The 18,906-nt window shown below is 45.3% G+C and overlaps 1 protein-coding gene across 5 annotated transcripts in view; it reads left to right on the forward strand.

Moving 5' to 3' along the window:
- Fam184b (family with sequence similarity 184 member B) overlaps positions 1-18,906 on the forward strand; it is a 136,535-nt gene that overhangs the window by 115,456 nt on the left and 2,173 nt on the right. For 2 of the 5 annotated variants that reach the window (XM_029560515.1, XM_029560516.1), the window contains 7 exons: positions 6,708-6,861; positions 8,582-8,745; positions 9,272-9,444; positions 13,153-13,299; positions 14,812-14,929; positions 16,526-16,687; positions 17,566-17,765. In XM_029560515.1, coding sequence (XP_029416375.1) covers positions 6,708-6,861; positions 8,582-8,745; positions 9,272-9,444; positions 13,153-13,299; positions 14,812-14,929; positions 16,526-16,687; positions 17,566-17,765 — 1,118 coding nt within the window. The remainder of the gene's footprint in view (positions 1-6,707; positions 6,862-8,581; positions 8,746-9,271; positions 9,445-13,152; positions 13,300-14,811; positions 14,930-16,525; positions 16,688-17,565; positions 17,766-18,906) is intronic. The other 3 variants (XM_008826862.2, XM_008826864.2, XM_008826863.1) reach the window with 2 other exon arrangements.

Consider the following 18,906-nt stretch of genomic DNA (forward strand, 5'->3'; position numbering starts at 1 on the left):
TAAATTGCTTCTTTTTCTGAGTCTATGTTACTTCATTTAGTGTAACAGTTTCTAGTTCCATCCATTTGTCTGCAAATTTCATGATTTCGTCTTTCTTTACTGCTGAGTAAAACTCCATCATATAAATAAACCACATTTTCATTATCCACTAGTCAGCTGAAGGACACTTAGGTTGCTTCTATCTATTAGCTATTGTGAAAAGAGCAGCAACAAACATGGATGTACAAGTGTCTCTGCAATAGGATGAGTTCTTTGGGTATTTGTCAAGGAGTGGTATAACTGGGTCAAATGGTAGGTTCATTTGTAATTTTTAAAGAGTTCTCCACACTGCTTTCCATAGGGGTTGAACAAGTTTGCAGCCCCACCAGCTGTGGATGAGTGTTCCCCTTTCCCCACATCCTCTCCAAAATTTGGTATCATTTGTTCTCTTGATCTTAGCCAGTCTGACTGGGGTAAGGTGAAATCTTAAAGCGGTTTTAATTTGCATTTCCCTAATTACTAGTGATGTACACCTTTTAAGATGCTTCTTGTCCACCTTTATTTCTTCTTTTGAGAACTCTCTGTTCAGCTCCTAAGTCCATCTTTATATTGGGTTATTTCCTTTCTTGATACTTTGTTTTTTCACTTCTTTATATATTCTGGATGTTAAACTTCTGTCGGATGTGTCTTTCATGAAGATTTTCTCCCATTCTGTGGGTTTTCTCTTCACTTCCTTGGTTGCTTCTTTTGATGTACAGAAGCTTTTTAGTTTAATGAGGTCCCATATGTTGATTCTTGACCTTGTTTCCTGCGCAGCTGATGTCCAGTTTAGAAAACCCTTTCCTACACCTATATCTTGTAGGTTATTGCCAATGTTTTCTTCTAACAGTTTCAGTTTCAGGCTTTACATTAAGGTCTTTGATCCATTTGGAATTGACTTTTGTGCAGAGTGAAAGATAGGGGTCTAATTCATCCACTTTATCTTTCAGTCTTGATATTCAGTTTTCCATTTCATTCATCCTATTAGTGAGGCTTTCTCCTGTAGTTTCTAATTGACTTACTGAGTGTTTCACTTCCTTCTTCATTTCAGCCTGAGTATTCTTCAATATTTCTCTTTTCTGAGATCATTCAGAAGTGTATTCCTATCTTCCTTCAGTCCTTTGATTTCTTTCTTTGTGTGTTCTTTAAATTCACTGAATTCTTTTATCATGTTTATAATTGTTCTTTTGAGTTCCATGTCCTGTGTTATCTCTAGGGAGTTCTCATTGTACTCCTCTAGAGGACCATTGGTACTTGGTGTGGATATATTATTTTGGTTTTCCATGTTATTTTTTTCTTTGTGACTTTGACATGTGAATTTCCTTCATAGTTTCTGATTCTTGTGTGAGACTGAAGCCTTCCTTTGTTGAGTTTAGATTTGATTCTTTTTATAAGCTTTATGTGCCTTTGTGGTTTACTTGTTGGGCATGAAAAGCTGGTTGGTCTAGGCTTCAGGTTCTCTCTTTTGATTTTATATTGGAGTGGCCTAATTGCTTTTGTCTTCAGGAGTTCCCACAGAGGCCCAAGTGAGATGAGGTTCAGATGACATCAGGCTTTCTCCTAAGGTATGGGTCTCTCCAGGAAAGAGGCTGACCTGAAGAATTTGGGGGCTGAGCTGCCCTGGGAGAAGGGCCCAGGATAGATGCTGGTCTCAGGAACCTGGTGGCTATGCCACCCAGAGAAGTAAAGGGAGGTGAGGGAGGGACCAGGCCTGGAGGGTTCCTGGGGGCCCACAGGGAGGAACTGGGTTGGTTCTGATGCAAAGGATCAGGAAGCAGCGGTGGCCCTGGGGCGAGAGGTTAGCCCTGGTGTCTGGGGTGCCAAGAGAAGAAATGGACCTGTACCCAGCCTAGGAAGAGAGACTTGGCTGGGGGACCTGGGAGGGTGAAAGAGGCTGGGGGAGTCAAGGTATGCTGAGTGCGCTGGACTTATCCAGGGAAGGTGCTGGTACCAGGACATTCGAGGCTGTGCAGCCCAGGAAGCAAAGGGTCCAGAGGGCTCCTGGGAACCAGGAAAAGTGCAGGCACCAGGCTGCTCAGAGGCTGTCCAGCCCAGGGAAGTAAAGGGAAGTGAGTTTTATGCATTTTGCACAAAAGAGAGCACTTATTAGTCACTTTGCATATATTAAACTTACATGTCTTTAGTTGCAAACTTTCACATAACACATAAAATTCAGACACACATTTTTAGTAACATATACATAGGGTATTAAATGTGCTAAAAAACACCAAAAATAGTTCTTTATAAAGTGGTCACTTAAGGACTTTGATACTTAAATGAACTTGACTTTGTTAAGATTCAGCTTCCTAAGAAGTTAAACTAACAGCCTAACAGAAACCAAACACAATTATCTTAATTAAATATAAGATTCTTTTTAAAAAGATTTATTTTTAATTTTTATTTATGTGTATATATGTGTGGTTGTATGACTGGCCCATGAAAGCCAGAAAGGTGTCAGATCCCCTAGAACTGCAGTTACATGGTTGTAAACCACCACGTGGGTGCTGAGAAACAAACCTGGGTCCTCTGAAAGAGCAGGAAGAGCTCCTAATTTTGCATATCTCCAGCTCCAAATTCTTTGTTTTTTAAGCCAGTTTTTGTTGCTTTTTTTTTGTTTTGTTTTTTTGTTTGTTTAGACAGGGTCTCCCTGTAGCCCCAGTTGGTCTGGAACTTGCTATGGAGACCAGACTGGCCTTGATCTCAGAGATCTGCCCACCTCTGCCTCCCAAGTGCTGGAATTAAAGGAGCGTACCAGCAAACACTGCACTAATCAGTTTTTGTAAATGTTACCAAGAACAGATCAATAGCTTAAGAAAAAACTTCATTGTTTTAAGCAAAGAGGTGGATTTTAGTTTTATATACATGTACTGAATTTTGACATCAGGAATTTCAATAACCTTCAATCATACATATAACATATATATATATACATATAACATATATATATGTGTGTGTCTTTTTGAGACAGGGTCTCCCTGTAGCCCCAGCTGAACTCACTATGTAGACCAGGCTGGCTTTGAACTCACAAAGATCCACCTGCCTCTGCCTCCCAAGTGCTGGGATTAAAGGCATGTGCCACCACGCCCAGCTACATGTACCAATTTTAAAGAATTATTTGTGTATGTTTGCCTGTATATATGTATATGTGCAACATGCAGTGTCTATGGAGACCAGAAGAGGGCATCAGAGGTCCTGGAACTGGAGTCACAGATGGTTGTGAGCCACCTTGTGAGTTATAGGAACCAAACCTCAGTCCTCTGGAGGAACAATTGTTCCCAACTATTGAGCTCTCTCTCCAGCCCCACATACACCATCCTCCAGAAGCCTTGTATGACTTACTCAGACCTTCTATGATGTTGCTTAAGCTTTCTATTTTGTCTTTACAAAACCATATTTTACCATACAAAAAGACATCTTTATCAAAAGAATTCTCTTTTGTAATTTTTCTTACCAAAAATATATCCTGTTGTTTACATCTATCTTTGCATTTCTTCTCTCTCATACTTGCTGGTTTTTTACTTTATGTCCTTTATCTCCTATCAGGAGACAGAATGATAAACTAAGCTACTAATTTATTAAAAGAAGATTTAATCCAAATTATATTGGAACAAAGGCATAATGTACTGAATTAAGATTGCCTGTCTACATACACATTATTAAACACTCCAGTTCTCTTCTGCTGCAACTCCTCGGCGACCTTATTACTGGGTAGATTTTTTTTTTTTTTTGTATTGTTTTTTGATACAGAGTCTCCCTGTAGCCAGCTGGCCTGGAACTCCCTATGTATACCAGGCTGGCCTAGAATTCACAAAGATTCGCCTGCTTCTGCCTCCCAAGTGCTGGTATTAAAGGCATGTGCCACCACAACCAGCTGGTGGGTAGATTAAAAAAAAAAAAAAAAAAAAAAAAAAAGCTTATTTGGAGCTGGAGAGATGGCTCAGCAGTTAAGAGCACTACCTGTTCTTGAAGAAGTCCTGGGTTCAATTCCCAGCACTGACATTGCAGCTAACAACTCTCCCTAACTCCAGTTCCAGGGGATCTGACACCATCTTCTTACCTCTGTGGGCATTGCGCTACATGGGTGCACTTACACATGCGGGCAATACACTCATGCATACAAACTTTAAGAAAAAAAAAAGGTTTATAGGCTGGGTGGACTTTAATCCCAGCACTTGGGAGGCAGAGGCAGGCAGATCTTTGTGAGTTTGAGGCCAGCCTGGTCTACATAGTGAGTTCTAGGACAGCTGGGGCTACAAGGAGACCCTGTCTCAAAAAAGACAAAAAAAAAAAAAGGTTTGTTCATTTATTATCTGTCTGACAGTTGCAGAATGTTACATTCTATCAAGAGCTGTCCAAGATAACAGTTTCCAGTGACCCTGGACAGGAATTATTTTGTATAAGCAAGACAAAAGCAGAAGAGAAAATACACAGAGAGCTGAGAATCTTTACATGTTAACCCCATAATTGCATTTTGGGGTACAGAAGACATTTGCTCTTCTCCAAAACTGGGGGAGATAACAACTACCTTTTTTAAAAACATAGCTGTACAAGCATAATCAGATCAGTGTGCCAGAACAGGCCCCCAAGGGACTGTCACCAGGAATGGAGGCTGTGCTACCCATTCCAACATTCAGAGCTCTGAAATAAACCAGACAGTACAGAAAGGTACCTTGACATTAGAGGTGACACGGGCCGTAACCATGAAATGAAAACAAGACAGGACAGGACAGGACAGGACAGGTCAAGCTTTTAAACTAGAAGCCAAAACAAGCCTTAACTGGGGAACCAAATCAGAAAGTGTAGCGATTCAATTTGTTAGATGAAAGTGCCAGAGAGTGCCGGGAGCTGGACATGAGAGGTCCCCAGGTAAAATTACTTGGTAGCCACCTGGGAGTTTCTCATCCTGGTGCTGCAGGGCCCCCAGGTCAGGCAGCAGTTGGGACTCCTTACCAGCTCAGTGACTTACCAGGGAGTCCCGAAGCTGTTCTAGTGGAGGTGCCAGAATATGTAGCCAGAATACATATTCTGAGCTCCTGTCACTTGTCACCACAGGCAATAAAGAGAGATAGGAATTGAATCTTCAAGTTGCACTTTATTCAGAAAGCCAACAATCCAAGAAAGAAACAGGATAACACCCTAAAAGTTTTCCTTTATCTTCTCTCTGGTCAGCAGATTATACAGAAAGAAGGGGGAGGCAGGAAACCAAGACAATCACTCTAGAGCTGGGTCTTGCCCCTCTGGTCGTTGCTGAGTCACATTCTGAGCCTTGATGTCTGTGCCTCTCTCGTTATCATCCCTTGCATGCTAACTTCATTCTGTGCATGTTTGGGCTCAGGCACTTCTTAAAATGCTGAGTCTAGTTACCTTTTGCTGGTATCAACCTGATACCCTTCCAGGAGGTGGTAGGTAACTCAGAACAAACAAATGTTAACAGTGTGCATGTGATAACCTGTACCTGTAGATTCCTTTCTACAATATGAAGCATAAATGTGTCTTTATAATACAGAGCATGAAAGTGCTCCATCCATCCCCTCTGTTCCCTTTCAAATATACATACATATGTAGGACACAAAAGTAGAAAGAGAGGAAGAGGAGGTCTAAAAGGATGGAAAAGTGAGACTAAGGGAGGGTAATGGACTATGAAAGACATGAAATCAGAAGCAGGAACTATTTGGTGTGTGTGGGAGACCAGCAAGAGGAATTAGGGGTGGGGACAAGGAGGCCAGAAGGGAAGGCAAAACAGAACAAAACATGGGGCTGCAGATGTAGTTGGTGGAGTACTCCCCTCACATGCATGAAGCCCTGGGTTTGATTCCCAGCACCACATAATCTGGGATGTGGTTGTTGTCCTAGTTTGTTTCTTCATTGCTGTGACAAAATACTCTGACCACCACAAACTTGGGGAAGAAAGGGTTTATTTAGCTTACATATCCTGGGTCACAGTTCATCCAGGAGCCCAAGGTAGGAACTCAGGGCAGGAACCTAGAGGCAGGAGCTGGAGCACAGGCCATGGAGGAACGCTGCTTACTGGCTTGCTCTCTGGCCCCTGCTCAGCCTGCTTTCTTATGCAACACAGGCCCACCTGCCCAGGGGTGGCACCACCCACAGTGGGCTGGGCCCTCCCACATCACTCATCAAGAGGATGCCCCTCAGACATGGCCACAGGCCAGTCCAATAGAGGCAATTCCCCAATTGAGGCTCCCTCAACCCAGGTGTGTCAAGTTGACACTAAAGCTATCCAGCACAGTTGTATATGCCTATAATCCCACTTGGAAGGTGCAGGCTAGGAAGATTAAAAGTTTAGGGTCAACAGGGCATGGTGGTGCATGCCTTAATCCCAGCACTCAAGAGGTAGAGGCAGGTGGATCTCTGTGAGCTCAAGGCCAGCCTGATCTACATAGTGAGTTCTAAGCCACCCAGATAAGTGAGACCCTATGTCAAAAACAAACAAGTTAAAGAGTCATTCACAGCTGCACAGTAAGTTCAAGGCCAGCCTGAGCAGTAGCCTTGAGATGCTGTTTCAAAAAAATATGATATATATGGAAATGCCAATGTCATAATGAAACCCATTACTTTATCTGCTATCTTAAACAATTAAAGAGTGACCACTGATGGCCGGGCCATTCCTGCCTGATAATCCTCCACAAGAAAGTATGCACCATTTCCTGCCTCCTTCCTTCTGCACACAGGCCACAGAGGGGCGCCCGAGGAAGGAACCCAGCCACAGCCTACATATCCAACACCAGGCAGACCAGCTAGAGCTCCAGGCCCTGGAGGACAAGGCCAGACAGGAGCTGCAAGAAGAACGTGAGTGGATTCAGGCCCAGCAGGCTCTGTTGCTTGGTGAGTTTCAAGCTATGAACAAAGAGGGCCCAGCCACCTGCATGGTCCACACAGGGAACCCATGGCAAGCAGGGTGGTGCCCAGGGTACACAGGCCAGAGTGACCATCCCAGGTCTGTTCCAGCTAGCTATGAAAGAGACCTAGAGTGTGCTCTAAGCTCATTTTCCTTTTCTTTCTTTCTTTTTTAAAATATATCTTATTTATTGTTTTATGTGTATGAGTGTATTGCCTGCATGTAGGTAAGCGCACCTGTGTCATGCAATGCCCATGGAGGACAGAAGAGGCTATCGGATCCCCTGGAACTGGAGTTGTGGACAGTTGTTAGCTGCCATGTGGGTGCTGGGATTTAAACCCGGGTCTTCTGCAAGAACAACCAGTGCTCTTAACTTCTAAGCCATCTCTCCAGCCCCCTCATTTTCCTTTTCTAACACCGACATGTTGGCTAACAATTGTCTGTAACACCAGTTCCAGGGGATCTGACACCCTCTTCTGACCTCCTCGGGCATTGCATGACACGGGTGCACTTATGCTCACACACATAAAATTTAAATAATAAATATTTTTTTGAAAAGAAATGGAAATCGTTCCTACATCATAGGGTCACCATATGGATTAAATGGGATGTTAAATACATGTCTAACACACAACATGAGCTCAGTGAATATTGACACTATTATTACCATTCAGTAGACTCCAGATAGGAGCCTTTGCAAGTGTTTCACGGATTGCCTCAATTTCATGGGATTTCTTTTCCGAAGACATCTGCAAACTAGAGGAACTCAGGTCCCACCCTCTTTTCCTCTGCTTGTCCCATTTCCACATCAAAACCCACTCTGGAAGTTAGCAGAGGCAGTTAAGATCTCTGGAGTTGCCAGGTGTGAAGGCAGACATCTTTAATCCCAGCACTCTAAAGAGGCAGAGGCAGGCAGATCTCTATGAGATCGAGGCTAGCCTAGTCTACATAGCAAGTTCCAGGCCAGCTGGGGCTACAGGAAGACCCTGTCTCAAAAATAACCCAAGAATAAGAAAACAAATCAAAATGACAACAAAAGATTGCTGGAGCCAAACTGCTGGGGTTTGAAGCTTAGTTCCAACACTTCGGTCTGCCATCAGCCCAATGAGGACTGTGAGAGCATTCACCTATAGCGCTCTGATAAGGACTTTTGTGAGTACATTTCTCCTGGGTGATTTCAGTTTTAGTCCAAATTCTGCTGGACGACACACCATCTTCTGCCTCTACCATCCAGCCAAGAGCCCATGCTCACAGCTAGAAGCTGTGAATGTTGTCTGCTTAAAAGGTGACATAAATTTAAGACTTCTGATGGAGATCCTTGAACCCCGGAGGTCTCTGGACCATCCATAGTTCCTATTCTTCCTGTGGCTTCCTGGACTTGGTACCTCAGGACTTGCTCCTAGACTGAAGCCAACACACCCTAACCTGCTACCTCATCTTAACCAGCCAACATTGGTCAAGCAGATGGTTCAGAGCAAAGAACCACTCGAAAACTCTGAATCCTCCTCACTGTGTAGCTGTGTAGCTCTTGGGCTTTCTGTTATCATAAAATGGGCCGGAGGATATGGTAGAGCGAGGGGCTAAATACACACCTGATAGGCTGGTTGAGGGTCATGCCAAATGCTCCATATACTGTACTGTTGCTTCTGTTATCCTGAAGTGAGTTTAGGGAACTTGACCATACTTTCCCACTGTTCTTCCTTCCAGGGTCCTTGAGGCAGGAGATGCCGGAGCAGCGAGCTGCCTGCTCTGAGCATCAGAAGGCTCTGGAGGTGCTACAGGCTGAGCTTAGAGCTCAGGGCCCCTTGGGCAGGTGGCAGGCCATCAGCCAGCGTTCAGGGGACAGCGAGGACCACACCATCACTACAGAGGTGAGAGCCTGGCCCCTGCGCACAGCATGCCCCTTCTAAAACAGCATTAGGCCCACAGAGAACTTCCCATAAGGTGGTCGCAGAGGGGCTAGAGTCCACCCCTGCTGGAAATGGCAAGTCCTGGTTCCTCCCAACCCCCATCTAGGGACACTTGGTGGCGTCCCCATTGCACTCCTCCCGGTGGTCCGGCACAACTCCATGTTGGGCTCTGGGCTGCCCCAGCATCTCCACCCCCAGAGCTCTGATAACAGCACAGCTGGCTCTAGGATCTCCAATTCGCATGGTGACAGCGGGGAGGGAACTCGGGTGGAAGGAGCAGCAAGCTCAAAGACAAGACAGCGCGAGCAGGTGGAGTGTGCTGCTTGTCGGATGGGGGCTCCATTCGCGTCCCCCGATTTCACTAAAAACTCTGCGAGCCAGCTTTGGCCAGCTCCCCAAACAGGAAGAGAGCGCCTGGGAGCCCCTCGTGCTGAGTCAGCTTCGGTGCTTCTGGGACTAACCTCTCTCCCGGTTGTCTTGCCCTCAGGGTGCTGCGGGCGAGGACCCCGCCTGCTCTCCTATGGGCGCCCCGGAGGTGGGGCGCAGCGAGGCCAGCGGGCTCCGAGAGGAGAACGCGCAACTCCAGGACGCCGTGCTGCGCCTGCGGGCCGAGGTGGAGCAGCGCCAGCAGGAGGCGCTGCAACTGCGTGAGCAGCACAGGTGTGTCCCCGCCCAGCTCCCGCCTTCCCAAGGTCAGAGCTGGGAGCCTCTGAGATCCGAAACTGGGTCGTAGCTCGGACTCCTTCTCCCACAAGACTCCTTAGACCTAGAATGAACCCCAGAAGAGGCTATGCGAGGGGCTAGGTCAGCCAGTGATGATGGATAACCGCTCTAAGGGTGACTCCGTCATGGCCCAGAAGCTGTTAGAGGAGGCAGTGATATGCATGCTAGAGGCTTGGGCCCCGCCAAACCGTGGAGGAAACACCTCGCTGGTTGTGAGTTAATAATTTATCAGTCCTGAATTCATAACCGGATCCCTCCCTTACTGGAAGGGTTTTAATAAAAATTCATTTTCTTGACTAGATATAGGCCTTCTCAGACTATTTCTTCTGGAATAAATTTTAGCAGTTTGTATTTGTCAGTGAATTTGTGCATTTCACCTGTTTTTGAGTGTCTCTTAAAGTTATTCATAATTTCTATTTATTTTTGGGTTTTTTGAGACAGGATCTCCCTGTAGCCCCAGCTGGCCTGGAACTCACTATGTAGACCAGGCTGGCCTTGAACTCACAGAAATTCACCTGCCTCTGCCTCCCAAGTGCTGGGATTAAAGGGCATGCACCACTAAGCCCAGCATAATTTCTCTTTTGAATACCCAGAGGATCCCCCCCCCATTATGTTCACTTGTGTATAGAGAACCCTGCTGGGTCAGCCCCAAACTGCTTCAGCTTATGTTCTACTCCATCATTTAATTTTTAAAGCACTTCTTTGTAAAGGTGAGGGGGAAGTGGCTCCAGGGTTCATATATCTTGCTTTATTTCACACTACAAGTGGGAGGAGGGCTGGGGTTTATACTTTGGTTAACAATAGTAACTTTTCCTCTTAAGCATGAATTCAGGCAAGTTTCTTCCCCAGGCCTCAATTGCCCTGAGCTTAGGGATGACAGTACCCAGCATACAGGAAGTTGAGAAAATTAAGGGAACTCCCCAAACTCAGGAGGCTGAGGTACGAGAATTTGAGCTCAATGCCAACACAAACTACATAGTGAAACCTCTCTCAAAAAAGAGATGTATTTGGAACAATGTCAAGCATATAGCACAAACTGAGAGGTCAGTTAAAATTCTTAAACTTGGGGCTGGAGAGATGGCTCAGTGGTTAAGAGCACTGACTGTTCTTAAAGAGTACCCGGGTTTGATCCCCAGCACCCACATGGAAGCTATGAACCATCCTTAACTCCAGTTCCAGAGGAATCAGAAGCCCTCTTCTGACCTCTGTGGCATTGCAGGCCACGGGTGCACTCACATACATGCAGGCAATACACTCATACACATAAAATAAAAATAATAAATAAAATACGTTTAAAAAATTCTTAAACTTGTCATGTATTGGAATCACCCCAGGGCTGGAGATGTAGCTATTGGTAGAGCACTTTCCTATCATGGGCAAGAACTTGCATTTGCTCCCCAGCCTCTCCCCCTCAAGCCCCCCCCCCCCCAATCTGGAAGCCTTGCTGAACTCATTACTAGATTCATCTCCAGCATGTCAGATTCATTTGATCTGGCATAGAGCCTGAGAATTAGCCTCGGTTAGAATGACTTAGAATTTGCATTAGGCATTCCCAGGAGGAGATGCTGCTCTTGGTAGAAGAAACTGTGGTACCATTCTGAGACTCTACCCTTTCACAGAAACAGCTGGGGTGAGGGACTTTTTAGAACAGAGGATGGAGTTGGCCTCTTTCAGACATAAGGATCTGAGTAAGATCAGCCTAGGAAAGTTCAGCAAGATGACTCATGCCTGTAATCTCAGCACCTGGGAAACTGAGGCAGAGGAGTTGCCCAGAGTTCAAGGCCAGGCTGAGAAACTCAATGAGATTCAGGTTAGCCTGGGCTACAGAGTAAGAAAGACCCTGTCTCAACAAAACAAAACAAAACGAACCAATGAGAGTGTGTCCTGCTGTGGAGGTGGCCTTGGGTACTGGGTTCCCAGGCAGAGATGCCTACACAAGAGGGAGCTATGTTAAAAATATCTATTCTTGAGTCCCACCCCAGAAGAAGGGCCCAGGGCTCCCAGATGTTGAAGAAGCCCCAGGTAGTTGTAGTGCCCACTGATGGTGGGGAGGAGAGCTGACTGCAGGAGAAAGGCCCAGACCCCTCCCTAGGTACATGTTGTCATGATATAACTCAGTCCCCAAACTGATTGAGGTCATGGGGCCTCCCTTCTGAGAAACATAGGACCTGAGTTCATTAAAGCAGCGGAGAGCCCACCTGGCTGAGGTGGAGCGTCTTAGATGCAACAAGAGATGCACCATGTGACCCTAGGCGAGTCCACACCAGGTGAGGAAAACAAGGTCCCTCTCCTAGGAAAAAGACAGTCATAGAAATGTGAATGTGCTTTCTGAGCGTGGAAGACCCCCCTCTCTCCCAGGACTCCAGAACTCCACTGGGGTCCTCTTAGGACTTGGGTTAAGAACAATGATAGCTAATGGTTGTGAAATGGGAAGAAAGAGTGTCCCCTAGAGGGTTCTTAGTCTTATTCATAAACGAATTTAAGACTGGACCCAAACAGAAGCGTTAGGACAATGTTATTAGAATTTTAAGGAAAATCCTCAGGGCAGGGTTGCTGGTAATCTTGGCAGCTGCCTTGCGGAAGAGAATGGAGGGAAAAGGAAAGAAATCCATGAAGCCAGGCAGGTTTAGAGCCTGCATGGAGGTCAGACACGTGGCTGATGGGCAGCCACATGGCGGAGAGAAGGAAGCTTCAGAGGAAAAGTAAGGAAATACAAGATGCTAGGGCAGCTCAAAGCATTAAAGGAAGTATGTTTAGAAAAGGGATGTGAAGAAGAAAAGGAGAGATTACGCTTTGCCAAAGAATTCAGAAAAGTGGGAAGACTTACAGAGACCTACATGTCTGTGGCTGGGTGCAGAAGCACTGTGCTAGGAGGCGGGATTCCAGACAGGAAAAGTTCATTATCTCATTAATGCACTAGGTATTCCACCTATCTATTTAGCATAATTTAAGGTGTCCCTGCCTTCCTATGACCAGATGATTGACCAGTGAAAATGGAGAGGTGAGTCTCAACAGATGGACTAAAGATTTTATAGGCTTGACCAGTTAATCTTATGGGGCTATTTGCTACTCTAACAGTTGAACAAGACCTTTATGCCATGGACTATTCTAGACATGCATTAGCATTTCTCCTTGCATTGACTCTGTAAGGTAGGTACCACTGTCATTTCCACCTGACAGAACACTGAGCCCAAGGTCACAGTTAGGAAGTGAAAGAGGACATGGACATGGGCAGCCTGGCCCTAACCACTGTTCTCTGATCTTTCCCACCACTTTTCTGGATACCCTACCCTGGATGGCAGTTCTCCCAGGTCTGAGTTCCAGGCCTAATCAAGAAAGCTTTGCCTCAGTCTCCCCACTTGTCCCAGGGAAAGGAGTGCTTTCTGGGCTCCTTCCAGGTCTATTCCTTTCCCCTTCCAAGGAATACAACTCTCTTGCTCAGGGTTCTCCTTTGCAGATGCTGGGTTGGAGGGGGCTGAGAAGGGTTAGCACAACTTGGAGACCCCAGATCACCTTTCCATAGGGCTTTTGGAGATCCCTCAACCCAGGGATTCCCAAACTAGGCCATCAAATAGAGAAAGCCCAAAGTCCAAGAGCTCAGGCCCAGAGCCTGGGCAAAGCTGACTGTGCTTCCATCCAACACAGATTGCTAGAGGAGGACCAGCAAGCCCAGACAGCCAGGGAAGTGGAGGCGCTTCGCCAGGAGCACCGGAAAGAGATGCAGGCCATGGTGGCGGATTTCAGTGGTGCCCAGGCCCGGCTCCAGGCCCGGATGGCTGCTCTGGAAGCAGAGTGAGTAAGGCCTTGGGCCCATGGGAGGGACTGGCAGATGTTCCATTTACAGAGGTAACCCGCTCATCCCAGTGTCCCTGGGCTATCCTGGCTTTGAAACATAAAGGCCTCTGAATTCCAGGAAGCTCTTGATTTTCAAGCAAATGAGCATTCGCCCTGTTCTTACATGTTAGTTTTTTGTTCATGTGTTTTGTTTTCTTGAGATAGGGTCTATAGCCCCAGCTGGCCTAGAACTCACTATGTAGACCAGGCTGGCCTTATTCTCTGAGATCCTTCTGCTTCTGCCTCCTGAGTGCTGGGATTAAAGGCATGTGCCACCATACCAGGCCTACATGTATTGTCTAAATTTTCACAACAATTCTTCAAGATGGAAATTATTATTCCCTAACAGAGAAGAAAAGCAAGGATCTCTTGTGTATGCACACATTCATGTATTCCCTTAAACACTTAAAGGCCTACCGTGTGCCATAACCTATTTTGGGTTCTAGAGTCATAGTGAAGAACAAAAACAAAGACCAGGCTTTCACTGTGCTCACAAATTCTAGACAGAGAATCAGAAAGGAAGCAAGAAAACAAGCATTTAACTTCATAGCAGGTGACCAAGTGCTAGACAGGACCTGGTACAGATAGTGCAAAGGTGGCTAAGGAAGGCTTCTCAGAAGGGATATTAAACATAATGTGGCAAGTACTTCCGAGCATCTGTGGGAGCTGTCTGAAGGAACAGCAGGTACAAAGGCTCTGGGGTCTGCTTTGCATGGCTGTGTGTGGACCTGACCAGGAAGGAACTCTGGTGAGTTCAGAGTACCTGGGGCAGCCACTGTCCCAGGAAGACAGCATCTGACTTCGCTTTCAACACAGTCTCTTTTAGTTGATCAATGATGAAGCTAGGGGAAGGAGTGATTGCCAGGGAGACCACTTAGGAAGCAATGCAATGATCAGGTCCCGACAGGTGAAGCCAGTTCCCATGTTTATATGGCACTAAATGAACAGGTTATACAGCACAAAGTGATTTTTAAGGGCCTGTGCTCCAGTCAGTTTCAAAGAGGAAGGAACTGGGGCTCCAGAGGAAATGCTAGGCCAAACGTCACATGACTGAAAAGAAGCAGAGCCAGGATTAGAGTCTGGGGGCTACTTCACCACAGTCACAGGCCATCTGCAGTGTGAACACCACCCCCATCCCTGCCTTATTTCTGTTCTGGCTGCTGCTGCTTTAAAGGGTTTCTGGCTCAGTGGGAGGACCAACCCATGTTGCACTCTAAATCCCCAGCAGATGGCGCCAGAGCCACGTGGGCATCGGGGGACAGAGGGCCTGGGAGCAGTTTCCTACCCAGGGCTCTCGTCCCCGCCACGCCAGGCTCTGGGAGCCGGGCTACCTGCGGCGTCTACATGCACATCCCGTGGCTCTGGGGGCTTGGGAGAACTGCCAAAAGCCACACCAGGGGTTGGGGGCCTGGATGGCCGGACTAAGCACGGTTTCCCAGCCCCCTGTTAAGAAAAGCCTGCCTTGAACAGACTGAAAGATTCTGGAGAGAAGCCTGTGAAGGGAGCTTCCCGACCGGAGGACTTGCAGCTCATAGGCCGCCTGCAGACCCGCCTGAAGGAGAGGGAGGACATCATCAGACAGCTCACGGTGAGGACCGGGCTGGGAGGGGAGGGGACCTGGAGCTGGAGGTCACCTGCGCACCTGCGCGTCACAGGAAGATGCTATTTGTACCCGGCATTTCTATAGGTGCTTAAAACGTTGCCCGTCAATCTGTCGTCATTTTTTCCTATCACTAAAAAGTACTCAATAAAACAACAAAAAATGATACAAGGCAAAGAAAAAAAATCCTATTCCCAAGTTTAACATTTGCTTGTTGATATTCAATGTTTTGTTTTTTTTTTTTTAACTTACAGACTTGGAAACAAAAACCTAGATTTACCTGCCTTTGAATTTTAGTACAATTAAATTTATCATTATTGATCTTCCTTTTGTAAACAAAACAAAATCAGCTTTTCTAGTTAGCAAAGCTGTTCCTTAGACCTCTTAAAAATTGTTTCCAACTTCCTCAATTCTGTATCCCAAAGCCAACAAGGCCTGACATTCTCTGGAGTGTTCTCCCCTTGGTCTTTGATTATCGACTTAAGAGTTATATTAATAAGGAATATGTGCTCACTTGCTAAACGTAGGAAGATATTGTGGTTATAGTTTTCTTATATGAATAATCTCTCAACAAAAAAATGTGTAAAAATACCATAATGAGGGGCTGGAGAGATGGCTCAATGGTTAAGAACACTGGTTGTTCTTGCAGAAGCCCAGGGTTCGAATCCCAGCACCCACATGGCAGCTAACAACTGTCCCTAACTCCAGTCCCAGGGGATCCGACAGCCTCTTCTGACCTCTGCAGGCATTGCATGGCATTGACACAGGTGCACTTAACCTACATGCAGGCAAAACATGCATACATATAAATTAAAAATAAATAAAATTTAAAAAAAGAAATGCCATAATGAAAAAATGAAATGCCATTACTTTGTAATTTAAAAAGAAATGCTCCCAATATTTAATCTCTTAGAAACAGTGATTTTTTTTTTTAAAGATTCAATTGTAATTGTTTACTTATTTTGGTTTTTTAACACAGGGTCTCCCTATAGCCCCAGCTAGTCTGAAACTCCCTGTGTAGACAGACTGCAATTGTATGATTTATAAAATTTGGTTTAAAAAGAATACAGCAAGGGTGGGATGTACCTTAGTTGGTAGACTGCTTGTCTAGCACACATGAAGCTCTGGGTCCAGTCCCCAGCACTGCATAAATCAGGTGTGATAGGTAGCACATGCCTGAAATCCCAACACTTAGGAGGTGAAGAGGTAGAGGCAGGAGGATCAGAAGTTGAAGGTCATGCTCATTCTTGGCTGGATAGGAAGTCTGAGGCCAGCATGAGACCCTGTTTTAAGTAAGGGGGTAGGGAGGAGGAGGAGAAAAGTTGAAATGTTTGTGTATTGTAAGGGCCTTTCTTTGCATAATTATTTTAACTTTTTTACTAGACCTTTACTTTCAGATGCTCTAGATAATTAGATTTTCACTTGCTAAGGCGGAAGCTTGCCCTTTCCTTTCCTTCACTGGCAATATGAAGCCCCTGGAGGTGAAGGTGCTTCTTCATAGCTTCAGTGACTGGCAGTTTGAATGCCACTGATTCCCCCTCCTCCTGGGCTTTCCTTCTGCCCTCCCCACCATCTTCCATCTAGACAAACCCAGAGCCACATGCATGGGCTCATTCAGACCTAGTTGTATTGGTTTTCCAGGAAGAGCGAAGATTTCACTACGCAGCATTTCCCAGCACAATGTCCCATCGGAATCGGTCCTTTTCTTTCAATCCTCACCCCGGATATTTGACACCTTCCATGAAGGTAAATTAGTTTTAACACAGTATACAATTCTGCTTTCTTTTAGAAGTAGAAGCATATTGAAGGCCTAGTGTACATTCAGAGGAATAGTCACTGGAAAAAGGCCCACAGAAAAGAAACAATCCCAAGTATGAGCAAAGAGTACTGGGTAGATTATGTGTGGCTTTTATCGTCTATGGACCTTTTGTATTTTCTAAAGTACATATGTGTCACTAATCACGTTACCTCTGTCTGGGTGATTAGGGAAGTAATTAGGGAAGTAGGGAAGTAATAGGAATCTTTCACCTCTTCACTATATTTCTCTATAATATTTGTGGACTTCATAACACCAGACATATTCACATCCAAAAGTCTCACCTGCTATCATGAGATCCTAAGAGGTTGAAAAAAGTGTTTTTTAATAAATCACAGAATAATAAACCTAGCCTGACCTGAACTAATGAGATCTCATTTGTGGTTTTTAATTCATGCCTCTAGAAATATTAATTTGAAGATAAAGTGGTCTCAGCCCCTGCCATGGCATTGTATGGCTTCTAAATTATTTAAATTTTTTTGAATTGTAAAGCATGTCTCCCCCAAAAGTTTTGGATAGAAAACAGAAAACTTTTTTAGTATGCAAAATAAAGATTGGAGAAAAAAGGATTTAAAAAGCTGGGGATGTAGCTCAGTGGAAGGACAATTGCCTGGCATACTGAAGCCCTGCATTCTATGCCCAACACTGAAAAAATAGTAACATAAAAAATTTTTAAAATTTGTAAGTATGTGAATAAGACTGTCACTTCTTTTTCATATCATTTGAATTAGGTATGTCTGAGCCTATTTTATTTTCCAATAATGCTGTTTCCTGGGCGGCACTGACAACTTTCCTCTAATACGAACAGAAAAAGAAAATGGAAGAAGTGCCCAGCAGAGTGGTCAGTGTGCCAAACCTTGCCTCCTATGCAAAGAACTTTCTGAGTGGAGATCTGAGTTCCAAGATCAACGCCCCTCCCATAACCAAGTCACCCAGCCTGGACCCAAGCCCCAGCTGTGGCCAGCCTTACAAACCTACCCAGTCTCTAGATGGGAAAACAGCCACAAGGTGTGTGTTAGAGGGTGAAGGCATTGCTCTATCTCCATGGATGGGAGGAAACGGGTCCTTTCAGGTACCCACTAAATACCTGGCATCTATCTAAAGGGCTGCAAGAAGCACCCTGCCTTTAGCAACACATTCTTAGCTATGTGGGAACTGGTGAGGGGGGCTTCTCATCATTTCTCAAAGGTACTATTTATGGTACCAAACTCCAGAGGCCTATTTTTTAATGAAATCACTTAAATGTTTCTATTCAAAATCTGTTCCTTCTTAGCTGTGCAGTGTGGGGCAGGACCTCTCCAGTTCTCTGTATTTCTGCCTTAAAAATGGATACAGCATCTGCCTCATTACATTGGTGTGGGACTAAAGGACTTAATCCATGACATTCCCACCTAGGACTTAGCACAGGAGCGCTCACTCTGGCTCCACTCTTATTTTAAGGCTATTTTCCAATGTGTATGATATTACTTTGGCATTTAAAGCTCTCAGAAGCACCTTTCTTATTTCCCCTTTCAACCTGCGTCCCTTCCAAAGGCTTGTGGGTTTTACCTTTGTTTACTCGTTTTTCTTCCTTCCTATCAAGCCCTCCATTCAAAAAGCACACTTTAAATTCTGGGCTTGTGGTTTAAATTTCACAAAGGGGCCCTTCTAAAATGCTCTAGTTGCAGAGGACCCGCCATTGGACTGACGGGAAGGCAGAGATCTATGACTGTCAAGCCCACAGGACTCCCTTGCAGTCCCTGAAGGAGTCTAGCCCCTCTGTACCCCCCCGTGGAAAAGGTCTAGAGTAGAGCACAGTACTATTTCCTGGCCCTCATTGATAGACACCTCTATTTTTAGATGTTCTGTTTCACAGCTTAAAAATTTTTTTTATTTAAATTTTTTAATTTTTATTTTTTTTATGTGTATGAGTGTATTGCCTGCATGTAGGTAAGTGCACCTGTGTCGTGCAATGCCCACGGAAGACAGAAGAGGCTTTCTGATCCCCTGGAACTGGAGTTACGGACAGTTATTAGCTGCCATGTGGGTACTGAGATTCGAACCTGGGTCTTCTGCCCCTAAAAAAATTTTTTGATTACATTTTCCAGGTATGGGAGGGTGGCATGTATCATAGTACACGTGTTGAAGTCAGAGGACAAATTTCTGCAGT

Source organism: Nannospalax galili, unplaced genomic scaffold, assembly GCF_000622305.1.
Source record: "Nannospalax galili isolate Female #2095 unplaced genomic scaffold, S.galili_v1.0 scaffold271, whole genome shotgun sequence".
Taxonomy (NCBI): domain Eukaryota; kingdom Metazoa; phylum Chordata; class Mammalia; order Rodentia; family Spalacidae; genus Nannospalax; species Nannospalax galili.